Raw genomic sequence first — 12,991 nt, 5'->3', positions numbered from 1 at the left:
TTGCAGTGATGAGCTAATCAAAGAGCCAACAGTATCCTGTGTGAAAGAAGTGATGAGGACGCATCCGGGGGCAAGGTGGTTGATTGCTTGCAAGAGGAGATGACTGTGTGCGAGGATTGGGAGCCTGTGGCATGGTTCTCCTCTGAAAAGCTGTCGTGACACCACAGCCTCCAACAATTAAGTGACAGCTGCATATGAACATGAGGCCAGAGGAACTATGAAATCCCACGGCAAATATAACGGCTGGTCCTGTTACGATCATAACAATTGATCAGTTGCACATTTGCTATCATCATAGAGGCAGGCATACACAAATTATATTTATCATTCATAGATACATGACATCCTATAGACTTGACAAATGACTTTTCCACGATTGTTTTTTTAATGCACGATGCTAGATGTCAATTGTTTTCAGAATCCAAGGTCACACAATCCAAATTATGGATCAGCAACAAATGATCCATATTCATTGATATCACCCACCACCTGTGACTCCCCGTCCTTGATTTTTTTTTTACTTAATTGTTTCCCTGGAATACTCTCAAGGGATGAACCAAGAAAAAAAACACAACGAGATACAGCCAAATCTGGGATCTGTTGGTGTGCTTGTATTTTTTTTTTTTTATCCAATGTATGGGCTATTTATTTTATATTTTCAGATTTAAAAAAAAAAGCCCCCCAAAAAACAAATGAAAGCTTAAAAAAAGAAAAATTGGGTTCTTGTTTAGGCCCTGGCCCACCTTTCTACAAGTCTTCCTTAAAATATGGGGGGGAAAAATGGCATTCATTTATATCCTATTGTTCTGTAGTAACATTTTATCTGTTTGTGTGTATTTCAATAAAAATATCTCAGATTATAAAAAAAATAGTAACTGCAAAAATGTTGGTATTAATCAAATCAAATTGTCTCCATCTATGGATGCAATGATGGTTTAGTCCAAAGTCAGTCTTTCAGAGTGTGTGTTTGCATGTGTCCTGCTAGGCCTCACTCTTGGTACAGTCGTACTCTTTCCACCGTTGGGCAAACTGCAGAACCTTTTTCCTCTGATCGTCGAAGTTCTCACGTATCAATTTCCTCCAAAGCCTTGGCTCCACGTCCATCATACCTCCAACCACTTCCTGTTATGAGAAAGCAGATTAATCCTATTGAAACCGTTTTTAACAAGTACAAGAAGGCTGACATTATTTTTGTTTCACTCAGTTCCAACAATAATTTGAAACAATGTGACAATTCTAATCTTCCACAAACTATTTTGTAATCTAATCATTTTGTAACTGACTGCTTGCAGCTGTAAAACCAAAGATGGTTATAGACACAAATTGATATTCTCTATGGCGCAATTAATAAGTACAAAAACACTATCATGCGGAACTGTTAATGCATAAACTGACCTTGCCAAAGTAATACGGGAACTTTTGCTCATTTTCAATTACATGGGCAAACCCTCCCTGGAGTCCAAAGTCGACAGCAAAGTAGGGCAGCCCTCGGGGAACCTGCAGCACACAAACAATTAACCAGGCGGAAAGCATTTCACATAACAGGACAATGAAGGAAGAGGTACGAGGGAAAGACAAAAAAAAAAAACATGAAGCACAAAGGAAACAAATAGGTCAATTAGTATGTCCATATTGACATTTTGGTTAAAAACGATGCTGGGATACCATGAATGTAAACAAAAGAGGTAACAAACTTACAGCTTTGCGGATGTCCTTTGAAGAAAGGTCAACGACTTTCTTGTTCATGGCCCATTCTTCATCACACTCCATAATTGCTTTCTAGGGGGCAGGCACATCAGATTAGCTGTTTGTTTAGAGGACATCCATATGTGGTTAGGCCAAAATACTGCAAATACGAACTCAAATATACCTTAAAGTATATAGGTGCCATATCACCCAGGTCCCGGGGGAGTGGGATACACTCCAGGACCATGTGCGGTCTCCTGCGTAAATTCATGTGTGTTTCCATGAACACACAATCCAGCTCCTGCGACTCAAACATGCGCACCAAGCTGCGTCTGAACAGCTACATACCACAAAGCAGGAAAGGAGTGAACTCAGTTAGTACGAGTAATGGCTCTGATAATCATACAGGATAAGAGACAACTGGTTGGTCCACCTGTATCTCTGACCAGACATCCTCATCCAAGGTGGTACCGGAGCAGTGATGCTGGAGGGGACAGATGAGACAGTGGCCGTCTGTCATGGACACTCCCGCAGGTAGACTTAGGTATACCTGGATATAAAACACATTTTTTTAATATAAACACAAGTGCATCGTAAGTTCGAAAATTGTATATTCTTATATCGACAAAATATACCGTAATTTTCGGACTATAAGTCGCTCCGGAGTATAAATCGCACCAGCCATAAAATAGCCAAAAAAGTGAAAAAAAAAACATATATAAGTCACTCCGGAGTATAAGTCGCATTTTGGGGGGCAATTTATTCGACAAAATCCAACACCAAGAAAAGACATGAACGAGCAACAACAGGCTAAACGATACGGTATGCTAACGTGACAAACACAAACGAGGAGCTGAGAATGGACCAGACGTAACATTCAGTTATTTAAAAAAAACTATTACATAAATAACACGTTTATAAAACCATCTGTGTCACTCCAATTCAATAAATCCATCGATCGTCCTTTGTCAACAATGCCGTGTGCCGCATTTCAAATTATTCCACAGGCCCATACAACGATATATAAACTATATTTTAAATAACTATCACATAAACAACAATATTATCAAACCATTTGTGTCACTCCAAATCATTAAATCCATTGATCAAACGTCTCGTCCTTTATGTCATCCTGGTGACAGAGGACATGTCCAGAGGATATGGCGCTTTAAAGTGTTAATTACTTTATTTGATTTTTTCTCTCTATTTTTAATGTTTTGAATATGTTCAAGATAAAGATATCAAAGCATGTGAAGTGATCAACTATACTAAAAATAACATGTGAAGTGGTCAACTATACTTGTAAGTAAGTGATGTGTTAATGATCAAGTACAAATTTGTGAAAAAAAAACATATATAAGTCGCTCCTGAGTATAAGTCACCCCGCCACCCAAACTATGAAAAAAAATGCGACTTATAGTCCGAAAATTACGGTACAAATTCTTTTCATTTTTATACGTATGCCCGTCGGGGAAAATAAATCGTCACCACTGCTGTCAGTGCTTTTCATTGTATAGTAATGTTATTATTATGACTGCCATTATGAATGGACTGATGATTACCTTGCTCCCAATGGCCACTATGAGGTGCTTTTGGAGCTCCTGGCTGTTGAAACAATGACGGCATTTCTCCATGGAAGTCGCCAGCCTCCTACTTTCCTCGGTGGCTCGGTTCCTCAGCCTCTCCTCCTCCCTCCCCTCGCCCTGTTTTTGTGCCGCACTTGACACAAACATGTCATCCAGAGTGTAGTTGTCACCGTCTGTCTTCCCCATCATCTAGGGGGTCCATTAGAAGACGAGTCATGGTGGTGAAGTACAGGGCAGGGGGGGGGGGGGGGGGGGGGGCGGGGGGGGGGGGGTCGGGGGGCATGAGGCAGTAAAGAAATAACTGTGTTACTGAGATTGGATTCATTTTTGGATCATAAAATATGTTGGATATGTAAACTGATAATTATTGACCCTTTAATCATAGCATCACTGTGTGTAGGTGCTGACGCAATGTTATCTTGAGTGTGTGCGTGCGAGCGTGCATGAGTGAGTGTGAGAGCAAGAGCAAAAAAGAGGGAACGGGGAGTGAGAGAGAAATGAGAGGAAGAGAGAGATGAGAGAAAGAGAATCAAAGAGATGGGGAGGGAGAAAGAGCGAGAGAGGCAGCTTAAGTGTGTGTAAGTGATTAAGTGGGGGAGTGAGTGAGACTGAAAATTTGATTAATTTAGTGAAATTGCAGGAAGGTGTTTTAGTGTGTGTGTGCGTGTGTGTCCCTCACCGTCCGCGAAAACATTGTCTGCAGCAACTGTACGTAAAACTGCATACACATGTCGATTATTCGAGCTGCATAGCATATGTTCAGATGGATGTGAAGTGTACTGTCACAGACATTAAAACGAACATTGACGCCGATTGAGTGTGAATTTGAAAACTGATTTACGCCACTGTGGCAAACACAAATCTGCACTAACCTAGGTTCAGGCCAATTAATAATATTTTTTAAAAACTTGTTACAACACAGCAGCTTTATTTAAAACAAGACAAGGTTCACTCCTTGCACACAACTCTGAACAGAGGGCGAGCAGCACACGTGAGGATTTTGTAAAAGACCAGCACTATTGTAAAGCACTAAAGTAGGTGATCTAGTGTTGCCATGGCAATCACAGAGGCGGTACTCTCCATTTATATGCCAGTGTATTGTCATAACTATTTTGAGATGTTCTTTTAAGGTAAGGTGACAATATACTCAATTATAAAATATTATGTAAAGCAGGGGTGTCAAAGTATTTTTTTCTGCGGGCTGCAATGTAGTCATAGCTTCTTTTGGAGGGCCAGTATGACTGTCAACCCAAATAAATGTATGAGCACCTCATATTATATACAGTAAAAGCTACAAAACAAACAACTCGTTTTCAAATCAGACGAGTACAAACTGGTCAAATATTTAAAAAAAAAAGGATATTATTAAAAGTGAAGACAATTTGCAATTCTAGTAATGACACACGAGTTTCGCGGGCCACATAAAATGATGTGGCGGGCCGTATCTGGCCCTCGGGCCTTGAGTTTGACACCTGTGATGTAAAGGGAGACAAAGCTGCATATTGCAATAATATATTCAGTGACCGTCTTCTGGATCTCCTTAATTTTAATTGCGTTAGATTGGTTCACTAATTCAATTCAATTGGAGAACTGCAAGAGAGATTTGAGGGAAACGTGAATAAACAAGGAACATGGTACTAATTAAACAAAGAGTAAAAGAAATTGTGTGGAACACACGAGGTGATGGAGATATGGAAAAGAATCGTTGAAACACGACCAATTTTCACTCCCAATCAGAAATCTATAACTGTGATTATAAACGATATTTATGGAAGCCCTGCTATTGTGAGTGTGGAAATATTTTTTTGTGTCACAGTCTGTTGATGCAGGATGGTGTGTATTTTTATGTGTGCATGTGGAATTGATATTCCTGTGGGCCAACAGAAATGGACAGTTTTTCCTCTTCGCCATCTCATTGAGTTCTGTGTTAACTGTACAAAGCAACTTGTAAACGCAAATGCTGGCTGCTTTGACCGTCACGTTCTTACTTAATAGGAATTAACTGAGTTCTGCAGCTTTGCAAGACAGCGAACAATAGTGTTTAAATTGCCAGGCGAAGAAAATAACTAATCTTTTCTTCAAGATGCCAGACTGCTTTTTCAATTATGTTTTCCTCAAGGTCATGGTTTTGGCTGGAACGTGTTAAGCGCTGCACTCTTTGTGATAAAAGTGCCTTCTTACCTTGGCAGCCATTCGAGAATAGAGGGCGTTTTGATCCTGCGCTGAGCTCATCTTCTCCCTCCTGACCATCTCCTTCAGACCCACACTGTCGTCATCCTGGAAGTACCTCACCCGCTGCCCATCGACGTGAGTCTCAATCTGGACGGAGAGTTTGAGCATGCCGAATGGAAGTTAATGTCATTGGCAGCATGTTCGCAGTACAGTCCACTATTAATTAATAAGGGCGGGGGGGTCTTCAAATTTTGATAAAACCAATGTTCACATTCGGTAAAACAAATATTACTTCATCAATTGCATGCTGAAATACATCAAAATCACTTCTAAGTGTGTCGAAGTTATTACAGTGCAATACAAGAGCAGCATAAAAAAAATCTGTATTTGCAGAGACAATACTGTTGATGTCGATTTTACAAGGTATTCATTATTGTGGTACTCTTTTGCAGTGGCAAACAACTATATTACAACATTGTAGAATATTTGACACCGCTCTCGTATGGGATATCATTATATTCTGCAAGTGTGCATGTCATATGCTGACTGGTCTGGATGTATATTTAGTTTGGGCCATCATAAAGAATAAGATTGTAAATTACATCAGGAATTTAATTGGAATATTCTTTGAATAAAATTCTACCCTGAAAACTGGATTGATTATGAAACAAAAGAAAAAAACCATCAGTTACTTCCTCATTAACTTATATGCCTCACATTCCAGAATCACATAAGTGAGGGAGAATGTAAAGCCATATCGTAATTATTATGTTTGGCAGGAGTGAGATTGTTTTTGCTGTTATTCTGTTGTGTATCCCTTACCCCCTTCTTCTTCCGACGTCCTCCGTGGGGCTCCTGGGGTCTCGACATGGGCTTGACAGGCCAGGCCTGACCAGCGTGATCAGTTCTGAATAATAGGACTTCTCGGTCTTCACTGGAGCAGCCCACCACCTTAAAAATCCCAGAAAATATATATTTATAGATATCTTTATCTTTTCCTCGTGTTCTTCTTATAACATCGTTCACCCATTTAGTGGAACTCTATGTTGATTGCTTTCCAAAGGGAATTAGACTGTGTAGCCGCAGGCGACTTCTGATTAGACGCAGGTCTCAGGAAAGCATAAAAAAAAGCTCTCTTGAAGAGATGGAATGATGAAATAGGAAAAGAAGAGAGGGCATACAGTATATTATGTCCTTCAGTTATGAATTAGGCCTGGCGAGGGTGCACACATTCAGGCTAGAACGTAAATATGAGTTTGAGTCAAAGCTGCAAAACATGAAGATGAGCCAAAGTGCTTCCATAACAAGACAGACTGGGAGGAACTCCAACAAGCGCGGGTCAAGAGCACTCCATCACTTTGAGGCCTGGAGAGCCTCTTAGCTGATAAGTGCACTAAAACTTAAGAATGATTTCTTTTTTTTTCCGAGTTGCTCTACAGTGGACTTCATCACCGTTGCGATTAATCTGCCCCAACTTGCATACCATTACTCACATTGTTGTTGCACATGAGCATTTATAGCAATGCCACCAAGGAGGTTAGTGTGAACTCATAACTCTCTGCTCATGACATCAACTACTCACTTCTCTTAAGTATGCATAGCTCCACGAAAAGAAACCAAACATCTCTGCCAAAGTCGTGGAAAATTGAACTTGATGTAGCGTTGATCGTTATAGTGGTTTCGAGGAATGTCTGATCACACTCTTTTGGCACCCGAATCGTGAGTCTTTGGTTTCTCATTTTTAAAAATATCAGAAAATACTTTTTAGGGACTTGGGAAGTAGGTGGACAGAAGTCCAAGAGAAACAGACTGACAAATGTAATATATTAAAACCTGGTTTGATTTTGATGTTTCATGAAGCTTCTTCCGTGCGGCGTGGTTCTCTATGGCTTTGTGAGCTGCATCCAACTGGGCTTTTAACTTCTCAACCATGGCCTGAAATAAAGTCAAAGAAATATTCATTTATTTTTCAGCTTTGTTTTGTGTCATTTTGCCAAAATTTCTATAATAACTTGCTACGGCACGAAGAATGTATTTCAGTATCAAAAATTTAGATTGCCAACTTACGGTGTTCCCCAAAATCTCAGCCTTCACCATTTTGGCTCCCAGTTTGTTCATCTCTTCCTCAGAGAGAAGTGGGAGCTCTTCCTCCTCTGCATCACCGTCACTCTCGCTTGAAGTAAACATATAAAGACATTTAGGAAAAAGGCAACAATGTGACCTAAAAACATGTTGATTTTGAATAATAATCCCATGATTTGATATTTGGCACTACTTATATCACTGATTTGTGAAAAAGAAAATGGATGGCTGGGGAATGTTGTCTCCAATTGTGTAAGAACCTTTCTAAATGTCAATAAGGGAAGTGATGGGGAGCATTTTGGTTCAACCCTACACTGTGTGTAATTGTCTTTTTCCAATCTCTCGCTATGTTTGTCAGTTCTGATTCATTAACCTCTGCGAAGCCACGTTCTGGGTTGTTAGACTTCTCATTACTAAATGCAATGGGGCAAGAACACTGCGGATTTCTTTCGTGCTGCAAGGATTTTCTGTTTGTTTTAGAAACACCTCTCAATATGATCAAGTACAGTTGGAGCCTACACCACTGCAAACGTGAACCACAATAATAAATGTTATCTATTGCAACTGAGCATAATTTATACTCTATATTACCTGTATAAGCTTTGTGCTGTAATAGCCTCATTAAGCCTACAGTACTTAAACTGAAATGTGCTTCTATAATTACTTTATTCAAAAAATATGGTGAAAAGTAATAATAATAAATATGAAATAATTAAAATAGTTTGCAGATTTATTTCAGTAAAGATTGATGGCTGATTAAAGAAAGAAAGAAAAGAACATTGACAGAGGCTTCAAAAATGTGTTAAATAGCCCATGTATAAAGAGACAAAGATTTTAAACAGAAAAAAACTTCAGAGAACACACAAGAGACTTTAACTGGTTTAGGCAACCATTATTCTAGAAATATGATGACTACTGTGGATAGATACAGGCAGGGCATTTTAAAAATTCCTGCAGGTGCCTTAAACCAGAACATAATTTGAAGAAACACAGGCGAGATTTATGGAAAGGTTTAGTTGTGTGCCCTCTTTCATGTTTGCTGGGTGCTGTTTTTTGGTCGGACAATACAAATCAACAGTCCCTTCAGGCAAAGTCAACAGTATGTTCACCACTCTTTCTACTGAAATGGCAACTGACCTGGATTTTGTCGTTACAGAAGCTGTGTCATCACGATGAGCAGAGGTTAGGAGTGCAGCATCTCGCGTGTTCTCCTGCTGTGCTTTTTCCAAAGGATGAGGCTCATTGGCAGGATTCCCACTCTTCTTCCAGTCCATAGTCCTTGTTCTTCGTGGACCACAATCTTCATCGTCTGAGCTGGGTTTCAAGAATTCGATGGACGCATTGTGATGAGCACGCTTGGGAGCTGCACAGAAAACAGAGGGGGGAAAAAAACACACCGAAACTCAAGACAAGTTGATTTGTAATTGTGTAGGAATTAAGCAAAATGTTATGGAGACAAAAGTAACTGACGTGATAATGATAATGTAATAAAGGCCTTCCCTAATCATTACAATGTAGATAAATCGAACCAAACACGCCCACAGAAAAAAACCCATCACAACAGCTGCTCTGAATTTCAACTACAGGACAGCCAACACATTGACCATTAAATGGGGTAATTATGGTACAATAGAGGCGCACAGACCGTTTAATTTGGAAAAGGGGATTGCAGATGTTTCCCAGTGGAGTATGCAATGCTGACTCACTGAAGCGCCCAAACGTCTGTCCGGGCCAACTACATTTATTAACGCTTATCTGTGTTAACGCTGCCCAACCTTCTCACTGTGCTGTAATTTGCCTTGGTTATGAGGGGATCGGAAAAGGTATAAACATGGGACTTTTGAAAACAAATTAAAAATGGACAGAAATTGGATAACATATAAAGTACACCCCGAACAAAATTGTTAATACTCACTGATACAAAATTGACAACTGTAATATCAAATAAATACTACAAATGAAAATCGAAGATACCTTTAGTTCTGTATTTCAAATGAATAATTTAAAAATAATAAATGCATGAAAAAAAAAAGGACAGAAAAAGGACATTCTTAACTCACCTTGGCTGTCATCATCTTCTGTCGGCTTAAGAAAATGGCCTTTCAGTGACCCAAGAGAGGAACAACGTTGACTCCATTTTTTCTCAGATGTGGATGTAACATTGGACCTTGCTCTATCTCTGTTTCCCTCTCTATCTTCATCCTTTTCCTTCTCTCTCCCCCGGTCCCTTGATCGGTCTTTATTCTTGTTTGGGTTTCTTTCACTATCTCCATCCCTCTCTCTTTCTCGATAGCTTCCTCTCTCAGGATATCTCTCATGGGACTCTTTGTCATGGCTCCTCCACTGATCTCTCACTGATAGCTCATCTTCTTTTCTCCGCCACCTCTCTCTGCTCTCCTTTCCTTCCAACTGCCTGCCTTTCAACATACTGTCCCCATCTCCTCTGCTTCTACGTCCACGAGCGGCCTTTTCCGCCTCGGCAAGTCGCTGCTGGAATTCCTTCATGGACTGCAAAATAGACCATATAAATGTTTTATTTTTATTTGTGTATTCCTGCACTGCAAATCCACCAGCTTTAAAAGCAGCCTGATGGTTTTCCCAAGATGCAGCCATTTATAGATTGTAAAAATTTGCCATCCATTAGTACTTACTCCATATCTGTCTGCCACCACATCATCCAGGCTGCGCTGCTCTCGTTCTGCCTGTTCCTTCATCCTCTGGTAGTTCTTCCTCAGCCAGCTCAACCCACCATCATTCACCACTGAACCTGTTGGATGATATATTTTTAGATTGTATGCTAATGCTAATTCCTCATCAAAAACAGCCCCAAAGTGGTGTTTTCCTCAGTTCACTCATCTTGGAGAATTCCTGCTCATTCCTACTCTCTAAGCACCGGGCGCACCCGAAGCAAGGAAGCCAATTTGAATAATTGATGGAATAATCGATAGGATAACCAATTCTAAAAATATTTCATGGTGAGACCCCAAGAAAATGTAATTATTCTTTAATTCCTTCATCTAATTAAAAAGTGGTAATTATTTCTTAATTATTTGTATATGTAACATATGTTATTATTTTATTGAATGTTTAATAATAATGCTAAAATAAATTAAAATATTTTGTAATTAAAATTAAAGTGGAATTAAAATGAACTACTTTACTTACGGAAAAACACATTTTAATTTTGCTTAACTCTTTCTTTCTTTTGATTCTTTTGGATCAAATAAAATCTTAAAATAAAATCCTTGCGAGCAATGTGACCTTTGTTTGCAGCAGTACCAGCCATCTCCTCTGGGGGCAGACCAGTTCCACCATCCTTCCAGTATGGGTTAAGTTCTAATTTGTGCAAGCCAGCCTGAAAATAAACACACAACATAATTTTGCCATCCACTCACAGGAGAGGAAAGAGCTGCAGTAAGTTAATATTATACTCACTTGCTCAATGGCCTGAGCTTTGGCCCGCTCCTCTTCTTTCTGTCGGTCTTTCTCAGCCCTTTTCTCAGCTATGGATGTAGTTTTCATGGCCAAAAAGTCAAAAGTCATCCATTCATCTCGCTACAAGAAAGAGATACATATAATATCTAGGTAAAAATGGATGGGAAAACCAACACTAACTTTAAAAGTGTCTTCTCAATAGACAAGTGAAGATTTATATTAATTTGAAACTATTGAGCAACACTAAACATATCTTTTAGCAACATTGGGAGTAGAATGGAAACAGTACTTGGACACTTTGAGTGGAGTCGCCATTGCTCTCTGGAGACTTTGACTTCTCTGACACCTTCCAGGCTTTAGCAGGCTGTGACTGAGGCTCAGCTTCAACCCACTCATCAGCTGAGTCCTGAGAAATACAGCAAAAGCAAAAGAAGAAAATTGTGTGTTAAATGAATGGGGCTCTCCTTTCCCATATCCATGAATAATGTAATAAAAGCATTTTTTTTAAACATCTATAAACCACAGAATACCATAATATCACAAGAAATTCTGCAATGTAGACAAATAAATGTGTTCCACAAAAAATATTTGATCAACTGGGGCTGCAGTATAGCAGAAGAGTACTTTACTTCTGACTTCCAATACACTACAGAAAATTTGTATGACTTAATTAACTCACATTTGAGCTGTCACTTGAGCCATTGGCTGATACTGTCGCCTTCTTTTCCTTCTTGGCCTTCTTTTTCTTCTCCTTTTTAAGTTTCTTCTCCTTCTTCTTTTTGCTTTTAACTGAGGTTTCCTGTATGGGAGAAGATGATCAATTTGGGTGTACCTTTTTGTTCTTATATTTAAATGAATAAACTCAAGCTAATGCATAGATGAGATCTTTTTCTTTTTTTGTCACAATTGCAGCTTTAAAATGTGCCTTTTTTGCTTATGTCCCCCATATCAGAGTGACATTTTTGTTTGTTAAAGTGATAACTGTTGATGCTTTAAAATCAAATCTTCCTGTGCAGCATGATGAGAGCAAACTAGTTAATCGCTCAGTGGCAAGTGAGCAGTTATTAAAAGGTCACTACCTATAGTAACTGCTCACTTGCCACTTGGAAAAGGTGCCTTACGTTCTCTATTTCCTTCAATCTGTCGTTAACCTCAGGGAGCATCCAAGTGTCTTCCCCTCTCTGCCTCTTCAGCTCCTTCCTCCTCTCCTCTCGCTCATACTGTTGCTTGGCCTAAACAGAATACAGTGTGGGTGAAACAGAATAGATAGATGCAATTAAAGATAAATAAAATTAAATGAAACGCGGAGACTGTTGGCTTTCATCTGGGCAATGCACAAATGAGCTTGGGTTACACCACTCTGGTAGTAGAAGCATCATCAGTTCTGTAGCACTGTAAACACAGCTTGAGAGCAAGAAGATAACAGGCGCTGTAAACACAGCAAAACTGCCACATGCAGGATATAAAACATCGGGCAAACACAGATGGCGAGTTCTATCAGGTCCATCCGTGTTTGTACAGTTTGTCTCTAATCGGTGGCATTAGCTATTAGCCCGTTGCTAGCTAATACGGGAGCAGGATCAAGTTCCGACACCAGTCGAATTTGATTTCAAGTAAATAGATAAATAGTTAACCGGTGTTAGACTGTACCTTTTCGAGTACTTCTTGTCGTGCCTGTCGTTTATTGTCCTTTCGATCAGCTATGTTGCTTGAACTCTCAAAACTGACTGCAGGAGCCGCCATGACACTGCCGTAAATGAAAGCAGTGTCGTATTATGTTTACCTCCCTCGGAGGGGATTTGTGGCTGTTCTCGCACCAAATAGTGAAGGCATCGCACACCAACTCACATTTAGAGTTTTTAGTCCCAGCCTAGTCTCAGATTGAAATTTTACAATGACCAGGACACATTTCTTTGGAGAGTTTAGTGAAAAAAAAGCACACTTTGAAAATGAAACAAAGAAATGGCTGACTACAACAATTTTATTGCAATTTTATTACAAAAGACCGATATATAGCGATGATACAAGTA

General features: G+C 39.5%; 1 protein-coding gene across 1 annotated transcript; it reads right to left on the bottom strand.

The window, feature by feature from the left end:
- Positions 1–307: 307 nt before the first annotated feature.
- Positions 308–12,771, bottom strand: cwf19l2 (CWF19 like cell cycle control factor 2). Its single transcript, XM_061280897.1, has 19 exons — positions 12,612–12,771; positions 12,083–12,193; positions 11,641–11,760; positions 11,251–11,367; positions 10,962–11,081; positions 10,788–10,881; positions 10,178–10,293; positions 9,587–10,034; positions 8,664–8,889; positions 7,512–7,617; positions 7,278–7,379; positions 6,267–6,395; positions 5,454–5,591; positions 3,249–3,461; positions 2,120–2,236; positions 1,871–2,026; positions 1,699–1,779; positions 1,396–1,497; positions 308–1,122 (listed from the first exon to the last, which is right to left on the bottom strand). Exons 1-19 carry the CDS (start codon positions 12,702–12,704, stop codon positions 982–984), a joined length of 2,730 nt encoding a protein of 909 aa, XP_061136881.1. The 5' UTR covers positions 12,705–12,771; the 3' UTR covers positions 308–981.
- Positions 12,772–12,991: the final 220 nt, after the last annotated feature.

The sequence above is a fragment of the Syngnathus typhle genome, linkage group LG6 (assembly GCF_033458585.1).
Source record: "Syngnathus typhle isolate RoL2023-S1 ecotype Sweden linkage group LG6, RoL_Styp_1.0, whole genome shotgun sequence".
Classification (NCBI taxonomy): Eukaryota; Metazoa; Chordata; class Actinopteri; order Syngnathiformes; family Syngnathidae; genus Syngnathus; species Syngnathus typhle.
The sequence above is the reverse complement of the archived record's forward strand: the minus strand, read 5'-3'. Positions and strand labels throughout refer to the sequence as shown.